The 20,104-nt window shown below is 38.5% G+C and overlaps 1 protein-coding gene across 1 annotated transcript; it reads right to left on the reverse strand.

The window, feature by feature from the left end:
• Positions 1–330: 330 nt before the first annotated feature.
• On the reverse strand, positions 331–17,359 carry LOC113028607 (voltage-dependent T-type calcium channel subunit alpha-1I-like). Its single transcript, XM_026179025.2, has 31 exons — positions 17,241–17,359; positions 16,102–16,238; positions 15,838–15,926; positions 14,286–14,445; positions 13,138–13,423; positions 12,843–12,935; positions 12,487–12,644; positions 12,176–12,218; positions 11,960–12,085; positions 11,579–11,727; positions 11,066–11,251; positions 10,357–10,474; positions 9,767–9,922; positions 9,579–9,653; positions 9,341–9,457; positions 9,146–9,231; positions 8,084–8,207; positions 7,588–7,656; positions 7,253–7,437; positions 6,981–7,107; positions 6,602–6,727; positions 6,032–6,121; positions 5,014–5,179; positions 4,729–4,877; positions 4,459–4,568; positions 4,235–4,368; positions 4,061–4,119; positions 3,841–3,919; positions 3,453–3,574; positions 3,142–3,300; positions 331–788 (listed from the first exon to the last, which is right to left on the reverse strand). The coding sequence occupies exons 1-31, from the start codon at positions 17,286–17,288 to the stop codon at positions 681–683; spliced, it is 3,834 nt and encodes a 1,277-aa protein (XP_026034810.2). The 5' UTR covers positions 17,289–17,359; the 3' UTR covers positions 331–680.
• Positions 17,360–20,104: the final 2,745 nt, after the last annotated feature.

A 20,104-nucleotide genomic window follows, 5' to 3' on the forward strand; every position in this document is an offset into this window, starting at 1 on the left:
TCTTTTTTACTATGGATTTAATTTGTTGATATTCTAAAAATCTTTTCTTGTTGATCCCATATTGTGTAACTAGTCCGTCAACGTCCAAAAGTGACTTTTATTGATTGGATCAGTTTGTTGTCTCAGTGATATTAGTCATCAATGTGTTTTATAATTTCAACTCATTTTCACACCTCGTTTAAATTAGAATGAGCCATGATGTAGACACTGCTTAATTATACAGTGAAAGCACTTATACCGTAAACCATGAGTGTGTGTTTGTGTGGTGATAAATCTATAAAAATCTTAATTCATTTCGAAATAATTTTGGAATAAAGACAGTTCAGCTACTTTTTATAAGAAGTTTATTCCTTTACATTTTAAAGGTTTGATCATTTACAAGAGTGCATAAGATCATGGATCTTGGTGTTTAAACACACCTGTAATGCAGTTACTATAATACTACTAATTGTAAACAACGTGTGTATGTCTGTAGTATTTATCTATATATAGTGTTTACCTATAGTTTATATAAACAACTATTAACAAAGGAACTGTTAACATTTAAGTGAATTTCGTTAAAAATGTTTACAGTAAGATAAAAGTACATAGGCATAAAAATTTTAACATTTACAGGATATCAGAAAATGTCACAGTAACAGAGAAGTATAAACAAAAACAAGTCTAAGGTATGAAGTGATTTACAAGTGGACTCCTTCGGTGGTACCAGCTGAGCTGGATATGACGGGTTCGCCTGGAGACTCCTGGGGTTGCTGCATGATGTCTGAGGATTCAGTCTTAGGCCTTTTCTGAAATATTTAAATATTGTTGTGTAAGATTTTATTTCATTTTAAGCGTGAGAAATCCAAGATTTGTTTAGATTATTATTATGTGGCAGAATTAATACTGGATAATCCATGGTCAACAAAACAGTTTTCAAGGTATTTTATTAGCATTTTTTCCGATATTATAGGATACTATACACGTTCGCCACTAAATACCTTTTTAAAATGAACTATATAATTAACGTCAGAGATTCCTGTGTTGTAATGATTTATTATATTTGAAAAATAGAGGCTATGCTGTGAGACATTCATGCACTATATTGCCATTTGCAGCTACAACAGCTTCTTCTCTTCTGAGAATGCTTTCCACCAGGTTTAGAAGTGTGTTCATGGGAATCTTTATTTGTGATGGCCTTGCTCGCAGTCTCCGCTCTAATTCATCCCAAAAGTGTTCTATTGGGTTAAGGCCATTCTAGAAGCTTAATCTTAGCCTGCCTTATCTATTTCAAACATAGTTTCTGATGTTTACGATCATCATCCTGTTAAACACCTGTGTCCAAAATTCAGTTGTCTGGCAGTTGACTTGAGGTGAAGTTGAAGACTTTTGAGGTAGTCACCCTTTTTGATTATTCCACCTACTTTTTATGTACCGAAACCACTGGTAGTAATATAGCACCGGAGCATGATGGTACCACCACCATGCTTAACAGCTGTCAGTGTTTTCAGGTTTCAAAAGGCCATAAATCAACACTTTTACAACCCATCTGGTTAAGAAATGATTTAAAAAGTTTAATAAGTCAGGATGCCGTAAGTTGGGGAAAACCCCGCCAGAACACCATATTTTATGCCAGCGAGTGGCTTTTTGAACGCCTCCTTCTGAGTTGTGGGGAAAATGGCGTTTTTGGAGCATGCTTTTTCCAGCGCTCAGTGACAGCTCTGACAGCGTTTTCTTAAATTATGCAGGGCCCTACCCATGGTTTTCTCATCCACTTAATTTAAATTCCATGATTAATTGGTGTAGTCTGCACTTCTTCTTTTCCAGGTGATCAAAGTTTAACTTAAGTGGATGAGAAAACAATGGGTAGGGCCCTGCATAATTTAAGAAAGCACCATCGCTGCTGTCACTGAGCACTGGAAAAAGCACACTTTTTCCAGTGCTCATAAACGTTGAGTGTGATGTACAAAGCGGCATTCAATGACTCAGAAGAAGAGGTTCAAAACTCCACTTACTAGCGTGGAGTTTTCACCAACTTTTACAGTGTCCTGACTTAATAAATGTTGATTTTTCCATTGTTTCTTAAATGATTTGTAAATGTTTATGGCCTAGATGGCTTGCCATTCAAAAGCCACTTCCTGTAATGACTACCCACCAACCAATTTTCCCTCATCTGAGGGTGACAGTTGCCAAAATGGTGACATATCCAAATAATTATATTAAATTGTATGTTTGCATAATTGTTTAAACTGACGACTCTGGATGACACTGCTTAGAAATGGCCCATTAAGCTTCTAGGATGGCCTTCCCAAAGCCTCCGGCCACAACATGTTGAAAATTTGTGATTTATGCTTGAAATCTGGGTCTGTGCCAACAAACCAAACAGTTTAAATTGATTCTATCAATTCTGCCAAGAATTACCTTCAGCAAATGTCCAGCAATAATTTTAGCACGAGCTTATTGATGGCTATTCTATTTAAGGCGTGACTTAGGTGTACAATAATTGCAAACCCAAGGAACAAAGTCTTGTTTTTCAAGGCATTAGAATAATTGTACTCTATATCAATAAACTGTTCAAAGAAATCAATAAAATCCTCAAATTATTATGACATTCATGCCTACATTCATGAATATGCATAAACCTTTGGCCATATATATACTAGCTTGACAACAGCTAAAGTTTAGCCTGTACTGTTAGATTACAGATGGAAGGTGTGTTCTTTCCTAAAAACAAATTTCAACTCGCACTTCTCCTTCAAACCTCTGGGGGGGACAATCACAAAAGCTCTGGTGAGGCATTGTGTATGTAGTTACCGCTCTAGCACATAAAGTGACCTAGTGTTTGAGTGGTGATTTGCCATCAAAGCTGACAGATACCAAATGCACCAACCAGGTTGTCTATTAACTGGTTCACAGCAAAGGATGATGGGTCAGGAATAGGATCTATATAACAGGAAATTGATGTCCTCTTATCAAGAACCTGCTGAGCAGCTTATGCCCACTGTTCCAGCTTATATGGAGGAGTTGGTGTTACTGTGAGTGAGCTTTAAAAGAGAACAACTGGTTATCAGCGTGATCCTGGTTTCAAAACCAGATCTTCTTATTGGTGAATACCTGCATGATTGTGGGCTCTCTAAGTCTGTTCACATGTAGCAACACTACCTCTTTGCTTTCCTCCAATGCTTGCACGACAGCTGCCACCACCAGGTTTGCCAGAACAAAATGAACCAAGACCACAAAGGTGGCGAAGCAGATTGGCGAGGCCCACCACAGGTAGCTGGGACAGGCTTTATCATTGGGACGGCATGGGCGTAATGTGTCCTTTAGACACACAGAGCAGGTATAAATGAACCACAAAACCCTGACTGGAGATTCAAGTGTTGATTATTCCTTACTTACAGGTTTTGGACTTCACTGTTTAAAAGACAACATGTGCAGAGTTTGTGTGCATGGGTGAATGAGTACAAGCGTACCTTCAAAATGCCACTCCAGTTGTCCCCTGTGCACACTTTGTACAGTGTGAGCAGCGCCATCCCGAAGTTCTTAAAGTTAGCGTACTGATTTATGCCTTCACATGGATAGTCTGGGGTGCATTCTGACAACACACACACACACACACACACACACAGTGATTTTTCTGCACTGTCTCCTTGATAAATGCAATAATTCAGTTTAGCACATTTCTAACAACCTCAGTTGACCAAACTGCTGTACAACTTACGCAAATATCTCCCTTCCTTGTTTTTCTACTTAACAACGTAGATGCAGTGCAAATAAAATAAATCATCTATCAGGTTCCTTTGCATCATGCACAATACATTTATGTGTGTGTGTGACTGTTATGATAGTAGTTTGACTGACCGAGGTTGCCAAAGAGCTCCACTCCCAGTGCAGCGTAGATGAAAAAGAAGAACATAAAGAGCAGACAGAGGTTTCCAACCTGGAACCAAAATGCCTGTGAAATCCTCTTTGAAGATTTGAATGTATATATTTATATATCCTACTTTTGGTTTGTTTTAAAGACTTCTAAGCATGGAAAGTAAAATCAGCTGGTCTTAGTGAGTTTATTCTGGGTGTTTACCTGTGACAGTGTCTTAGTAATGGTTCTCAGCAGAACTCTGATCTTCTTGGCCTTCAGCACTGAAAAGGGAAACAAGTGTTGTCTTCAAAGTGTTTGTAGATGTGTAGAACACACAAATGCCTTAGTAATAAAAAAGATCTCATATTGTCAAGTGTGTGTTTCGTGTGTGTGTACCTTGTGCTAGTCTGAGCACTCTAGTGACGCTCAGGATGCTGGGATTAATGGGAAGACGGTGTTCCATATTCATCTGGGTGAAAATGATAACGATGAAGGAAACCAAGACTATAGCGATGTCCAGCATATTCCAACTAAAGACAAACACACATCATGCAGTCAATCAGGCCTTTACAAAACCCAACAAACCACGTAAGTTAAATTCTTGGGCATAATTGTGTTACCTGTTTTTTATGAACCTCAGTACGCCAAACGCCACAACCTTTAGTATGATTTCCAGGACCAGGAGGACAGTGAACACATAGAAGGAGTACTCTATCATCTGATCTACATACTGAACACACACACATTTCTATCATAGATACATGTGCATTTTTTGAAAGGATTGTGTGTGTGTGTGTGTGTGTGTGTGTGTGTGTGTGTGTGTGTGTGTGTGTGTGTGTGTGTGTGTGTGTGTGTGTGTGTGTGTGTGTGTGTGTGTGGATTTGCATTACCAAAGGCTGATTATAGTGTTCCGAAGCCATCAACACGACATTAATGAAGACGACTACTGTCATGAATAACTCGAGGAATCTGCTGGTACTCAGGTCATAGATACGGCGACGCACGAGGGAGTAGTGCCTGAAATAATTCTCCTCTCTACCTGGAAGAGACATGCACACATGTAAGGGTACAGGTATTTAAACATCCACCAACATCTACACTCTGATAGGTGCATCGAGAGGAAGTCTCAGAGTTCAGTATCTTGCCCAACGATGCTTTATTTTCATCAACTTTACTTTTATCCCGTGAGTTTCCTCCTCTCTGCAGCGATTGTTTTTGCTGCTGCCGGCACACGTGGAAGGTCTCCACCATGACGCCGATATACATGTCGAGGAGGAAAAAACTCATTACCATGAAGGAGATGAAATAAATGAGCATCCATTCGTTATAGTTCTTCACAGGCTGAAAAAGAAACACAAGAGGAAAGTCTGTGAGAAATTTAAGAACTAAATAATCGGACTTTAATAATCGTTCTATAGTGACATTAGACTGGACATTAGAGTGTGTGAAGGACTGGAAACATATAAAGAAGCGCTCAGAGAGCAAACCTCTGTCAGGGCACCTCACTCTGTGGGAGGTATTTACTTGTAATAGTAACAGTAATAGTGTTGTATTTTGTATATATTCATTGTTTTCTTTGTTATTTTTAAATGTATTGCAAAAAAGTTTGGAGTGCAGTGAAAATATTGCAATACAAATATTGCAGAGGTCATGTGACATGATATTTAAATTTTTTGTATGGTACTTTCTATATGTTGACAACAAACACCACAGTCTTAGGAACTGTAGTTTCTAAGTTACAGTGTTTTGACCTTTAAATTATTGAGGTGACCTTGAAGACCTTGGTGGATGTCAAATTTTCAAATTTTCATAGATCATGACACCACCAGGTCTTAAAATGGCATAAATATATCCTCAGATGAACAACAGCACATCAAGCATTAGTCTGTGTTACTATTAATTTACAAAAACTAAACAAAAATGTAAAAATAGTATGTGAAAAACTAAGGGCACCCTTACTTCTTCTACATGAATTTGTTGATGGGTTTTTTATTATGTCCTTCAGACCTTCATTTATTTCCTGGATCCTAAGAACTCAGTTAGCAAACCCATGAAACTTGCTTGAAAAACAAAAAAAGTAAATTCAAACCATGAACTTAGTTACATCATCCCATATAATCACAATCCTTTTACTTCATAATGTGTGTTAGCAACAATGCAAAACATACATTAAAGTACTGGTAGCAAAACTACCTGTTGATCTACTCCCACAGCATCCAGTCCATCATACATGATGTTCATCCAGCCGTCCTTAGAGTACATCACAAACAAGGCTATCAGAGCCTGAATAAGAAACACAGAAACAGCTGTTAAGTTGACATACATTTATTTTCCGGGTGCCAATATTAATAGAACATTAATATTAACAAGTCACAGTCTCCTCTGGAGGTCTGAGTTTGAATCCTACTTCTGAGATGAAATGTTTTAAACTCAGCCACAGAGAGGCTGTACCTATTGTACCTATCTCAACCTCAGATAAAAGGGGAGGGTTAACTGTTAACAATGGCTACAGTGCTGTTGGGCAACAGATCCAGTGGAAACCATGCTACTGTTAGCCGAAGACAAAGTAGGACGAGAGGGGGAAGGGGAAGGTTGACTTAAATATGAAACTTGATTTAGAGACAAAGGTAGAGATGGAAGGCCGAGATGATTTGGACATGTGTAGAGGGGGGAATGTGGACATGATGGACAAGTTGTGTTAAATATGGAGCTGTTGATCGTTTCTATACTTGTACTTAACAACAATGTGGAACTAGTCCGTACCTGAGGAAAGTTGTCAAAGTTGTACTCCTTCCGAACCCACGTATAATTAGCAGAGAGACATTCGGCCTTATTGGTGATGTTTGAAGTGTTTTCACCCTCACAGTAGAAGAACTTTCCTTTGAACAGCTGCAGCGTGAGTGTGAAATAAAGACAGAGGCAGAGGGTTTATTGTGATGTCAGGTTATTACACTGTTGATGCCAAAAGGAGTACACACTCTTGGGTGTTAACTGTGAATTTTTGGCTAAAAGCTAACAAGCAGTCATGCTGTAATTTTGTTCAAAAAGTCTGTGTGTGTGTGTGTGTGTGTGTGTGTGTGTGTGTGTGTGTGTGTGTGTGTGTGTGTGTGTGTGGTGTGTTTGGGAGGGGGTGGGGGCTAACCTGAACCCCAAGGATCCCAAAGAAAAAGAAGAGGACACAGCAAATCAGGACAATGTTCCCAATTGGTTTAGCAGAGGCAATAAGAGCTTTGACAGCCAGCTTCAGTTTTGGGGTTTGCTTGATCATCCTGGGACACACAAACATACATGTATGTATTAACGCCAGCACATCTACACACAGACATATACAGAGAAAAGTAAGACAAATCTCAAATGAGGTGCTGCATATGACAACAAACATCTATTTACACAGCGTGTGTGTACACACGGTACCTCAGCGTGCGAAGTGTTCTTAGCAGCCGAAAAACTTTGAGGATGCTGAGCATGTTCTTTTTGTCAGAAGTGACCAAAGTGATAATAAAGTTGGTTGAGGACAGAATCACCAAAAAGCCGTCCATGAGATTCCAGAATGACCGGCAGTAGCTGCCCTTCCCGATCACCAAGCCAAGAGCTATAACCTTGTGTTAAAGCAATAAATCAACAGTATAAATTCAAAACATCCCTGATTCCCAAAGCTGAAAGTACTCACAATCTGAGGTTGAAAATGTTTGATCAAAACTGAAGAACATTATTTTGAAAAAATAAATAAAAGCAAATCTGGTGTTTACCTTAATAACCATCTCGATCAGGAAGACGGCAGTAAAAACAGAACAGGATGCATTCAGGATCAAGCGTTCCTTTAGAGCAGAGCGACATTCACTTGTAACCTACATGTGTTTTCTTTTAGAAACATACGCTCACTTGACACTTCATTAGGTATACTAAAGAAGTTTCACACATTACGTGCAAGTGTGAAAACCTCTATAGAAGCAAAAGTACTGTCCGTTTGCTGGTCTGGGGAGTTCGAGTGAGTGTTAACACAATGCCACAATCTTCTCAGGAGCAAGTTCGCCCCAAAGTCAGACCGTGCGAGACTCAAAGACCTCAGACTCTACAGGCTAAATCTTTTTACGTTTTTTTTACAGGACTGCACAGAGGCTTGAAGTGTTCATCACCCAGCTTGGCAGCATGTAACTCCACACAGATGCCACATCTGAAATGCGTCTATATATTTGTGCTTCTCTGAGTGAGTATATCTGTAACTGCTCCAGATGTGGGTCTCACCATGCTTTTAGGGTTTATACTGGGCCTCTCCATAGCAATGGTGACACAGTTCAGCAGAATGAAGAAGAGAATCACATGGTCAAACACCTTGTGAGACATCAAACGCTGGCAAAATCTACGCAACCTAAAACAAACACCGACACTGTAATTACAGTCGTTTAAGAACGAAACAAACACAATTAAGGTCAGAAAAACATGAGGCTTGAAATGTCCCGAGGATTCCTCTCACTGTTCTGTAAAACCATTTGAATATTTTAGATAACTAATTTTAAATTTAGGTATGTGTATGCACAAATTCACCTTTCATCGAATATACAGGTAAAATATGTATATGTTTGAATCCAGTTGGTCCTCAGAAGTGTAGAATTTTATACTTTTACCTTTACTTTCTATAAAATATTGATTTGTCTTACAAGGTCAAGGAAATCAGGGAGAACCTGTGCAGTTCATAACAAACAGGACATGGACAGTAAATACACTATTCAGGTACCGTCATTAGGACTTTGTCTATCCAGCTAAACATGCTGCTGTTAGCCCTCTGAGGCCACTTTCATCATACTGTAAGCATGGTTATCTTATTAGCGTCAATCTATTTTCATGGTGTAGGACTTATTTGCATCAAAGTGCCATTAACATCCACATAGCTGCACTGTTAGGATTAAAACTTGTTCAAACACCAGTTGAAACAAAGACTCAGCGTCTTGCTGCTAACGTGTGAATGATCTGAAAGTGCTGCCGTGTTCGGTGACTCCAGAGCGTTAATGCCAGCAACAGATAGGACAGGAGCGAAGGCGGATTAAATACAATTTAAATGACTGTTGATTTGTATCCAAGTAAATTACAGATTTGTGGAGCCGCACAGGAAAAGTCTTTCTAAGTTCTGAGTAACTATTAACTAGTTTAGTGGACCTGAATGAGCTTCAGTGTTAAGGAAATCTCAGCTAGTAAAAACGTAAAAGTCAGTGGAGCTCTGTCCAGTCAAACGTAATAAAGTACAGAGTAAAAAAATCTCATGAAACTAAGTATGAAGTGTGTGTCCCTTGTTGTGTGTGAATCACTTACCTGCTCTGTGGGGACAGCATGTACAATGACCAGTCTTTATGCTGTTGGCACCACAGCAGCACTTTCTGAATCCTATTCAAAAATCTCTGCAGGAGTCAACGGTCACACATCGGTCACTCCTCTTTATCCAAAGCATAAATAAAATACTGAAAAAAAGCCAACCTAGACCTTAAAAACAATCATTTTTATACTTACAGTGAAACTGTTGTTTTTTGTCTGTGTGGAGGGAATCTCAGAGGCTGAGGCACTCCCACTGGATCTGCTGGGCTCAGTGGCAGGAACAGAATATTCTCCTGTGATTGTTCTGGGGCCCTGGAATAACATGAGCAAAGGTGTGAGTGGCAGTGTGAATGTTTGAACAAAGGCACCTTCAGCCAGTTGCTGGATTTATAAATCAGCAAATAGCAAAGTCAATTAAAAGCCTTCTCAGTACCTCCTCAAGGGAGCTTTCGGCCTCACATGCCAAGCTGGGACAGCGAGAGGAGTCTTGATGAATGTTTTCACTGGGCTGTCAGAAGGTACATCAGGAAACAGAGATCGGCAGCGGTGTGTGTGCACACACACACCTTTAATGTTATCGTAACTTAACATTAAACTCAAGAAAACTGAAACAGTTCTTACCCTGGCCTGGAAGCTGTCAACCCCTATGCCCACCAGTACATTAAGAAGAACATTTTTTCCAAACACAATGATGGCAATAAAGTAGATAGCTGCCCACGGGGAGGTGGCAGCCACGGCATTATAAAGCACCACGTTCCAGTCGTCCTGAGTCAGAATCTAGATAGATTAACAAAACTTTCATTCTTTGTGGCACAGATTCAACAAGGTGCTGGAAACACAGCTTGGAGATTTTGGTCCAAATTGACATGAGAGCATCACATGGCCAGAGGGGCTGCAGATTTGTCAGCTGTACATCAATGACATTGATGACATTCCCCCACATCCTACACTACAGCCTCATTTTCATTGTGTTTTCCATGTTCTTGAATATTTAGAAGTTCTTTGATAATATGTAGTATAATAAAAGATTATCTATTAACACATAGCACATCATTTTCCATGCATAAAGACTCCGGCCATACACTCACTGGACACTTTATGATCCCCCACATCCCGGAGGTTTCTATTGATGGTGACACATGTTCCTAATAAAGCGCCCATTGAGTGCACATGACAATGAAACAACACACATCCCAAAGTCAAAACCTCACCTGGAACACAGTGACCATGGACCACAGCAGGCTGTCAAAGTTTTTTCGATCATCAGCGGTTTCATTATATATTGACCTGAAGTGGAATTTGCATCCAAAGAGGTGCATGCCCACAATGCTGCAAACAAACAGCAAGCTGCAGTGAGAATCACATGTATGTAAATATGGCATCTGAAGGGTGACAGAAAATATAACAACTAAATCAGGAACTGTATTTAAAGAAGCAAACAGTCATTTTGAAGCCTCAACTTGTGCAAATTCTTAAATATATTTATTTATTCATCAAGTTTTTTTAAATTGTAACTAGTAGCTCTGACTGTGGAGTGAAGGACACTGCATGCTCATATGTAAATCACTTGGCAGGCGCAAAGTATCAATGCTTTAAAATCATTTTTCTCCATCATTACTTTTCATAATTTATCAAATTAGCACCACAATGTATTAAGAATTTTAAATAATGTCTATATCAGGAGATTATTTACTGATGCGAGTAGGCTCACTCACAGACCCATAAACGTCCAAAAAACCTTGACGCTAGAGGAGTCGCCCCCTGGTGGCTGTTAGGCAGAATGTAATTTAAAGGAACTTTGGTATTGGCTTTACTTTTCAGCCCAGTAAACAACGTCTATCGTTTATATACAGTCTATGAATATAACATCTTAGAGCTCACAAATGTGTAGACCGAGACTCTTGGTGTGTGGATACATACCTAAAAATGAAAATGACAAACAGCATTAACCAGCACAGAGTGGATGCCTCTCTAATCGTCCTCTTCAGGACCAGCAGTTGCCTCTTCAGGTACGGGAGGAAGTGAAACACCCTCACGAAGCGCAGCACATAAAATGCTCGCACAACTGACAGCTTGCCATCAGCTTTGGAGCCTAATTCCCATAAACTGAAAACCACAAACAAACACATTAACGTGCAGCTCTGTCAGATCACTTTGTCCACAATGACTAATAACCGTATGCTGAGATGATGCTTTATTATACTGATATCATTAGTCTGACCTGTTGGAAATACATCTAACATGATACAAACACTAGGATGTGGCTTCAGAAATATTTATAAGAAAAATAAAAATGACAAAAGTAAGAAGAGCGAGAATAAAGTTACATTTATTTAAACTTGAGAAACCCCTAAAGAAACAAAGAAATGTTTGCGAATGTGACACAATAAAACAATAAGCAAAGTTTCAAAGTCAAAGGATAAAGGTTTATACCTGGTGAGAACAACCACAAAGTCGAAGATGTTGTCAAGGTCCGCAAAGTACATCCACGAGAGGGCGATCAGCTTTATTATCATCTCCACCACAAATATAATGGTAATAATTATGTTACTGACAATTAATACTCGCGTCAACTCCTGAGGCTGCAGGAGGAGAAAATGGAAATAAATAAGAAAACAGAATCACACACAGACAAGAGAAATAAGAATCATTTAAATGCATGAACGTAAGGGAAGAGTCATCATTAGATGCAAAAGTAAATATGGATTTTTTTAATGACGCCTCTTATCTCTTCTTACTCTTAATCTAACAGCGCAAGCTTCTTATATCACTGAGATCAAATTTATGTGATAAATAATCGCAAACATGTCTCACCTGGTTGTAGTGCTCCATCGCCATGGTAACAATAGTGATGAAAATAGCAATAATGATGATTCGATTAAAGAATTTAGTGTTGATGAGAATGTTAAACTTTTCCTTGAAAGGGATCCAGACCTGATGCTGGAAGATGAGACAGTTGGTTAGGCGAATCACAAACAGCTAACGCTATTATGACTGATGTTACTGCACCCAGTTGCAAACTGGTCTTACCAGTGTGGGTTTGACATGTGTTGAGCTCTTGACGGGCTGCACCCTGTTATGATGTAAACACACATTGACCTAAGCTGTGGCCTATGTTCTTCTAGTACTTTCTGTATTCTTATTCTTAAATATTTCTTCTTTTTACTTCCATTTGTAAAGAAAGCTCAACTTTGTTTTGTTTTTTTTACCTAGCTGACATGACTAATACTTTTAAAACTACATTCCTGACACAGTCTTACATACTTTAGCACCCTGTAAACTACAAATCTGACCTCAAACACAACAAAGTCTAGATTTTAAAGCCACAGTACTTTTCTTACCTGGTGGTCATCATCTTCAGGAAGGAAACAAACTTCCTGAAGAGAGTTTTAAAAGACAGAGGACCAGCATGCTGCTCTGTTGTGACTCTTGCGAAGTTCTCTGAGAACTGGGTTGCAATGATGACTGCACACACATTCATTATGATAAAGGAGCCAATCTAGTTGAGGAGATGAAGAATTAGCTATAGAGTTTCTGGGGAAATTGCACAACCAACTATGAAGGGTTGTTGAAATCTACACATAAGAAACAAAAAGTTCAGCATCCTCTGATTTAGTAGTTTTGGTTTCCAGAAGGGCACGTCAATACTTGTTATTGAATACATAATAAAAATGATTTAACAGGTGTGGGTACTTACAATAGTGACAAGTATGAAAAACACAAAACTCCAGAAGGAATAAGAGTCCATAACATAATACATGATATTGGTCCATCCTTCAAGTGTCACAACCTGGGAGCAGGGAGACACAGAGAGACATAAATACTATCCCTCTACATTACAGATGGCAAAACAGCAGGCAGATGAACAGATAAACTGCACTATATGCCAAAGAAAATGCATTTGTTTTATGAATTTTGAATCTTTGAATGAACTGCCATACAGAGGTCGACATAATCCAGATGTTTTTCTGTGCATATCAACAATTTCTTACCTGGAAAATGGTTATCCAGGCATAGCCGATGTTATCAAAGTTAATAACTCCCAAGTCAGGGTTGTGGTCCCCAGCACGGCATACATTGTAGTACATGTTCCAGTTTACACATTGGCCGGCTTGGATCGGCTCGTCTGCAGCCAGTGTGCAGATTTTGCCATGCTCCTGGTAGGGCGGCACATCACGGCAAAAGCGTCCTCCACCCTTGTCGTCAGGTGAACAGATGAACGAGGACCGTCCACCAAAGATGGGCACAAAGTATGGACTCAGAGACACGTTATAAATTCTAGATAGAAACAGATAACAATGTGCACATATTATGTAAAACAATCATTTAAATATAGTTAATCGTTTCAGTGTTGTATGTATGAGAAGCTGCTGTATATGGCAACCCCTCCCTGAGCCTGGCTCTGCCAGATGTTTCTTTCTGTAAGAATGTTTTTTTTCTGTCCCACAGTCATCTGGTACTTGCTCAGGTCAGATGTTGAGGTTTTCTGTCTAATATTGTAGGGTTTTTGCAATGCCATGAAAATGTATGCCCCTTCCCGATTTGTTCATTTTTTGCATATTTGTTACACTTACTATTAGACAGAAATGACCACATTAAATAAAGAACACAGTTTTTAAATGAGGCATTTGACGGCGTCCTTTTGAGTATCCTGTGGGGGTACTTTGAGTGTATGGGACTTCTCCAAAGGGTGGCTTCTTCCTTAAAGATAGATTGAGGAGTTCACTAGTAGAGCCATTAGTCCTCCACATCGAAAGCAGCCAGATGAGATGGTTCAGGCATCTGACTGGAATGCCTCCTGGGTGAGGTGATCCAAGCAGTCCCCACCGGGAGGAGGTCCCAGGATAGACCCAAGACAAACTGGAGAGATTACATCTGTCAGATGGTGTTCCACTGGATAAGCTGGGGTGTGGGAGGTTTGGGTTTTATGCTTAGGTTGTTGCACCCACGACCCTGCCCCCAATAGGCAGTAGAAAATGGATGGAAGGCATTTGATAAATTTAATACTTACAGACATTATTTGCCATAGGCAGAGAGTTGGATTAAATAATTGGTTAAAGTTTGTTAGAAGCTTGTGCTGCCCAGAGAGAAAAGAAAAAACATGAAAGTCTTAGAAGAGCAGATGAAGCAGTTTACATACGTCAGGATGTCGTCGCCCAGGAAGCAGCGGTTGCGCAACTTCCCCGCCCACATCTGAACTCCAATGACTCCGAAGATGTGGATGACAAACGCGTAGAGGATGAGAACATTACCAAGCATGGGGGCCGTTTCAAGGAGTATTGTCACCAATATCCGCATACCTACACAAATGAGCAAGAAAATGGTAGCTTACGTGAATAATAGTTCGACTTTCTCTGAAAACTAATTCTGGACTAAAACCCTTCTCCTTGGATCCAGCAGGTACTGTGCAATTGTATAGATCATAGTAAAAAGCTTAACAGAAACTCAATTACTGCATTCCATATGCTCGACGATGACCAAACAACGAATCCATACACTGGGGGAAATAATTATTTGATCCCCTCCTGAAATTGTAAGTTTGCTCTCTGTGGTCTTATGGTGTCATGGTCCCCGTGTCTGCCCGGCTGACTCAGGTTGGCTACATATGTTTCTTGTTTACATCTACCTCTCTCACGCTTGCCGTGTCTCGCCGGGGCGGAGCTCATTGCGGGCTCCCGCCCCTGGCCCTCGCACCTGAAGTTAATCACACACCTGTGGCTCATCGCCTGAACTCATCCACTACTTAAGGCAGTGGCTGGAAACATGTCGTCGCTGGACTATTGAGTAACCTCGGTAGTAAGCTCCGAAGTACTAGTCTCTTGTTGCCTTTTCGTATCACTGACCCTTTGGATTTATCACTTGTTGTCTGTAAACAGGAATTCCGTTTCCCTGGAACCCTTGGTGTGCGGGCTTGCTGGTGTGCTGTGTTTTTTGTGAAGTATGCGCTTGAGTCCATCCCACTTCGTGACATATGGTTATTTCATTTTACTGGAGAGGGACAGAAAATCAACCAAACATCCTGAAGAAATAAATCCGAAAGTGAGAAATTTCACTAATTTCTTATTACATTGTTTTCTTATTGTTTTGAAAAGATTCCACGAAAAACGTCTCAGAATTTAATTACTTACATTACTTACTGTGAAATCTTAAATATTTAAAAGATACTTTATTTAGCAAATACCTTTATTCACAGTATTCAGTTACAAATAAACAACCTGTGGAGCAAAAATCTTTGTTACTGTTGTTTAACTGGAGTGCTTCAACATTTTAAACTAAATCTGATTTTAACAAAGAAAAAACACTGCTACCCCTCAACCTCCCAGTAGACACACCTATGGATTCAATTACAAAATCCTACGTCACCTTATTCTCGAATTATCGCAATCACAAGATTTTCAGAGAACTTGAGCTTGAGGTCAAGGTCACTGAGATTTGAACTAGTCCAAGATTTTTAGTAAATACATCTATGATATCATAGGTGATGTACTGAAACTCATACATCACTTTGTACTTGAGTTATCAAATTCACAAACTTGGATGACCATGCTACATGCTCGCCTGCCTTTTAAAACTCTCCTTGTTTAGCCCTCCAGTCTAAACAATGTAGTGTACATTCAAAATAACCATACTAATCTAAATAATGACAATCATCAGGCCTCTGTTCTATCCAAACTCTGTAAATATCGACTTACTTGGTACTCGGCTGATTAGTCTCACTGGCTTGATGGCATGAGATGCTTCTACGTGGAGATTAAAGAATCTAAACGTATAATCCATTAGCCTGAGGGGGCAGTTACAGACACAAACGAGAAGAAGAGCTTTACTTTCTTTCATTCATAAAAATAAGTGTGCCTTCCAATAATGTAAAACTGCATCTTTTTGGAGTTGCCCTGCAAAAGTTTTTAAACTGAAACTAAATTCTAGAGACACATAGATATAGACACATGGATACTAACTCTGCAAAGATGATGAAAAGATCAAACTTGTTCCAGTGGCTGCTCAGGTAGCTTCCTTTATGGCCGATGAATCCCAGGGCTATTGTCTTAATGAGCATTTCCATGATGAAGTAAAGAAAGACGAGAGAACCCAAAATCTGTATACAGAGAACGAAAAACAACGTCATATCAAATATCAAAACATACAAGGCATACTGTTAACATACAATCACTGGTAACAACGGCAGTAGCACAGATATAACATACTATATCCAGATGCTGCATCTGAGCTTTTAAGGGGGTCTTGGGGTCAGGCTATGGGCTCTGATCCATTCCTACAAGATTTTACTGTTTAATTTGACTTATTACAATAAGTTACCTCCACTTTAAGATGACATATTGTTAAGTGACTGTTCTGACGCAGTTAATGCTGACTTATGTCAGGTTAAGAAAAAAGAGATAACCATTTTAATTAAAGTCATTCAACAGAAATATGTGGAAATGAAATACATGTATGTCATTCAAAATTCTCTCTTTCTGTGTTAAATCTGTTTTTGGCCACAAATAAGACAAACCAACAAATCTTTTAAATGATGTCAGTAATCCTGTCAGTTTTTAAAGAAGAACATTTAAAAAGCAGCTGCAGAATTGAAATATTAAGTGTAGGACTAGCACTGTTAGTATCATATATGGTACAAAAACTCACATTTTAAACTTAAAACCTGTCCTTGACAAAGCACTTCAGGATTTTTCAGCGGGGACATCATGAAGCCAAGAATCAAGATTACGCAAGCACATTATGGTACTAACAAATGAGAGAGTTTACGAAGTGTGTTATAAACTACAGCTTATCATTAGTCTTTAAAGGGACAGTTCACGTGTTGTACATTTGTATACTTTCTGTTGGACCTGTTGTGCCATCTTCATCTAAATTGCTATGATTTGAAGTTCAGCCGTAGTAATATTAGCAAAATATTCATGATTCCCAAAATTTACATTTTTTTCTACAGAACTAGAACAGCCAACCAAAGATGATGAAGATGAAGATGCATAATTTCTTCTGCACAGTGATAAGCATTGGACTAAAACATAAGCAGGTCTCTAGTAAACACTTCTAGTCTGCTAGTCTCTTCTTCTGACGCTCAGCTCATTATAACAACCTCTCGGGTGAAGCTCTCCTCTTCCACCTCTACACAAGGCTGGTACATGCCGTCATTCACGCAGCTGAGCAGGACCACCAGTATGGACAAATAATCCAACCATGTAGAAGAAGAAGAGGTTAAGGTCTAAACACATTCAAAAAAATTCATCAACAACAGATGAAGCTTTCATACTAAAAGTATTTTACGTGGACATATTGAGTGATATACATGAGAAAAAAACCCATAAAAATAAATAAAAAGGTTTGAAATTGAGTTAATGACATTCTTACTTCATTCAGTACAGAAAGGATATGGGCCAGAGACTATTTTGAGGAACCATTTGCGGGGTCTACTCGTCTGCTTTAGTCTGAAGCACACAGGCGCCACCTCTGGGAAGGGAAGCTGCTCCTCTACAACGATGCCTCTACATCTCTCATGGATTTCATGCATAATGAAACCAGAACCGCATCTGAGAGAGGTCAGGAAAAAGGGGTAAAGAAAACCATGATATACAGATCTATTTGGAGAAACAACTTCCTGCATAATTTTTCAGAGTATGAAGAGCATGGCGAGGTGTTCTCTTGCATAAAAAGGTTAAGTAGTCCCACACTAATAGAGTTGGCTTTATATGGATTTCTGTTAAATGTTTGGATACATTTCATTACACCTGTTCAACTGCTCCTTAAGTCAAATACTTAATCAGACAATCACATGGCAGCAACTCAGTGGATTTATTAATGCAAGCATGGTCAAGAATAACAGTGGAAATTTAAACTGATTATCATAATAGAGAACAAAGGGGATTTAAGTGATTTTGAATGTAGCTAATTGTTGACCCCAGAGGAGCTGGTCTGAGTATTTCAGAAACTGTTGCTCTCAGACATATCTGCAATCAGTTTCTGTCAAAGTGACTTTTATATATCATCCAGGTAAAAACTTCCATTGACATTAAAAATGTCTTGAAATCTCTTTGAAGAAAGTTATAAAAAAATGCCGAGGGTGCAGCAGAAATCCAGTGGCCAAAAGGATCTGTATTGATTATAATGTAGAATACAGAGTAGATGAAATAGCGCACAGCCATTTGCAAGGATCCTTTCAAAACACGTTAATCAGTAAAAATCTATTACAGTGCTTACAGTGTGTTAGATGGAGAATTAATTAATTATATTAATAATTGGAAATATAATAAAAATATTAGACAAATAATAATAAAACTAATAATCGCGCGCACATAAAATCATAGGATTAATGTTTGGCATGACACCTGTACCAGTTACTGTGAAATGTAAAATAAGTGTAAAGTATCAACCTGGGTAATGATAGCTGAGTGTTAGCAACATGTCAGAACCAATGAGTTAGGAAAGCTGTCAAATAAATGTAAAAAAAAAAAAAATGATTGTAGTTCTCACTGAAATGAATTGACAACTTTTGACTGTTTTAAGTTGTATGTCCGGAAGAGCAGTGACTCAACACATTAACCTTAAGTGTACCTTATTTAGACGACATGCTAACATTTTAGTGACTTCGCATTAGCCTAAAGCTACAGTCATTGGAGGCTACATGATGGGGCTGTTAGTATGACACTGTCATAGACATGAATAGGCGACACACAATCATAAACTCTCAATTTGTTTTCTACTTATCCAAATTTGGTTGGATTAGCTAACTGGTTTTGGATAAAAGAGTTGCGTATGGCATTAGCTAGCTAACTAACTAGCCTCTTTTAAATAATAACTATAGGCACTGGAGACAAACATTTAACAGTTTGCAAACATGTTACCCTCAGGTTCAGCAGTAAACATACTGTAAAACTTGGAAAACCCTTTCCTAATTTAGCTCAATCAATCAATTAATCAATCAATCAACAGAAAATCCAACAATGCTTTGGGGACATTTCTGTACCCTAATTATGGTACTACAATTTATTTTAAACAAATTTAAAACTACTTTATTACACTTAACTCTGAAAATGTTCATTTTTACATTTTTAAAAACACTTAAGTTACATTTTTCCCCCAAACAGACTCACAGGTTTCTGATTGTGAATTCTCCTCTTCACCTTCACTTCGGCCAATCAAAGGTAAATGAGCCAAACTCTGACGTGAAGCTGTAACCAACAGCAACCATTCTGAAACCGGATGATGACAATGAAGAGCAAGAACTGTTTTATTAAACAGTAATTTCATCCCTTTAAGTTTTTTTATTCTTAGAATGTATCTTATAATATTTTAATGTGTGCCCAAGAAACTATTGATAGCGGGTGTGTTGAAGCTAATATTTTAATCATTAAAGTACTGGCTGAAAAGGTGGAGACTGAAGCTTAAGTTTACAGCACCTAAACTTTTTGTACAAAATGTTGCTTAACTGGCAACACTTTTCTAACCAGATCTGCCCCAAAGAAACACCAAAAATTGACGCAAAAATTAGGAATAAATACTAAACTAGGACAAAAACAAATAGTAAGCATGTTGATTGTGCCTCGTGTTTATTTTTTTTAATTACCTGAGTTTTTATGTTGTTGTTTGTTTTTTTATTTTTAGATAATGATCAATCTTAATTCAATCTTAATAATTTTATATTTTGTACATCAATGCATTCCAGACGGTAGATCATATGACAATATACCATGACGATTTTTGATTTATAATGTCTTTAGTTTTATATCATTTTGCAATAGTTTTTGTTTTATTTTGGTTTTTACATTGTTAATAATGAGTCTTTCATAACTGTCAAGTTGATACTAGATGTGTAGTTAATACCTGTTACAGCTATTGTTGATTGTGGTACAGAGTACAGTATTTGTGAGGGTTTTCTGAGCGGTTCTAGAAACTGGTTGGACATACAGAGGATGATGTCACGAGGTTGGAGTGTAATTTTTTATA

Source organism: Astatotilapia calliptera, chromosome 8, assembly GCF_964374335.1.
Source record: "Astatotilapia calliptera chromosome 8, fAstCal68.1, whole genome shotgun sequence".
Taxonomy (NCBI): domain Eukaryota; kingdom Metazoa; phylum Chordata; class Actinopteri; order Cichliformes; family Cichlidae; genus Astatotilapia; species Astatotilapia calliptera.

Bases quoted from the DNA above. Each gene is read 5' to 3' on its own strand.
- LOC113028607 (XM_026179025.2), bottom strand. From the start codon at position 17,288: ATGTACCAGCCTTGTGTAGAGGTGGAAGAGGAGAGCTTCACCCGAGAG. The intron at 12,086-12,175 runs GTAAGACCAGTT...CTCATCTTCCAG, and splicing joins CACATGTCAAACCCACACTG to CATCAGGTCTGGATCCCTTT. The intron at 9,654-9,766 runs GTAAGAACTGTT...ACCTTCTGACAG, and splicing joins TTGACAGCTTCCAGGCCAGG to CCCAGTGAAAACATTCATCA.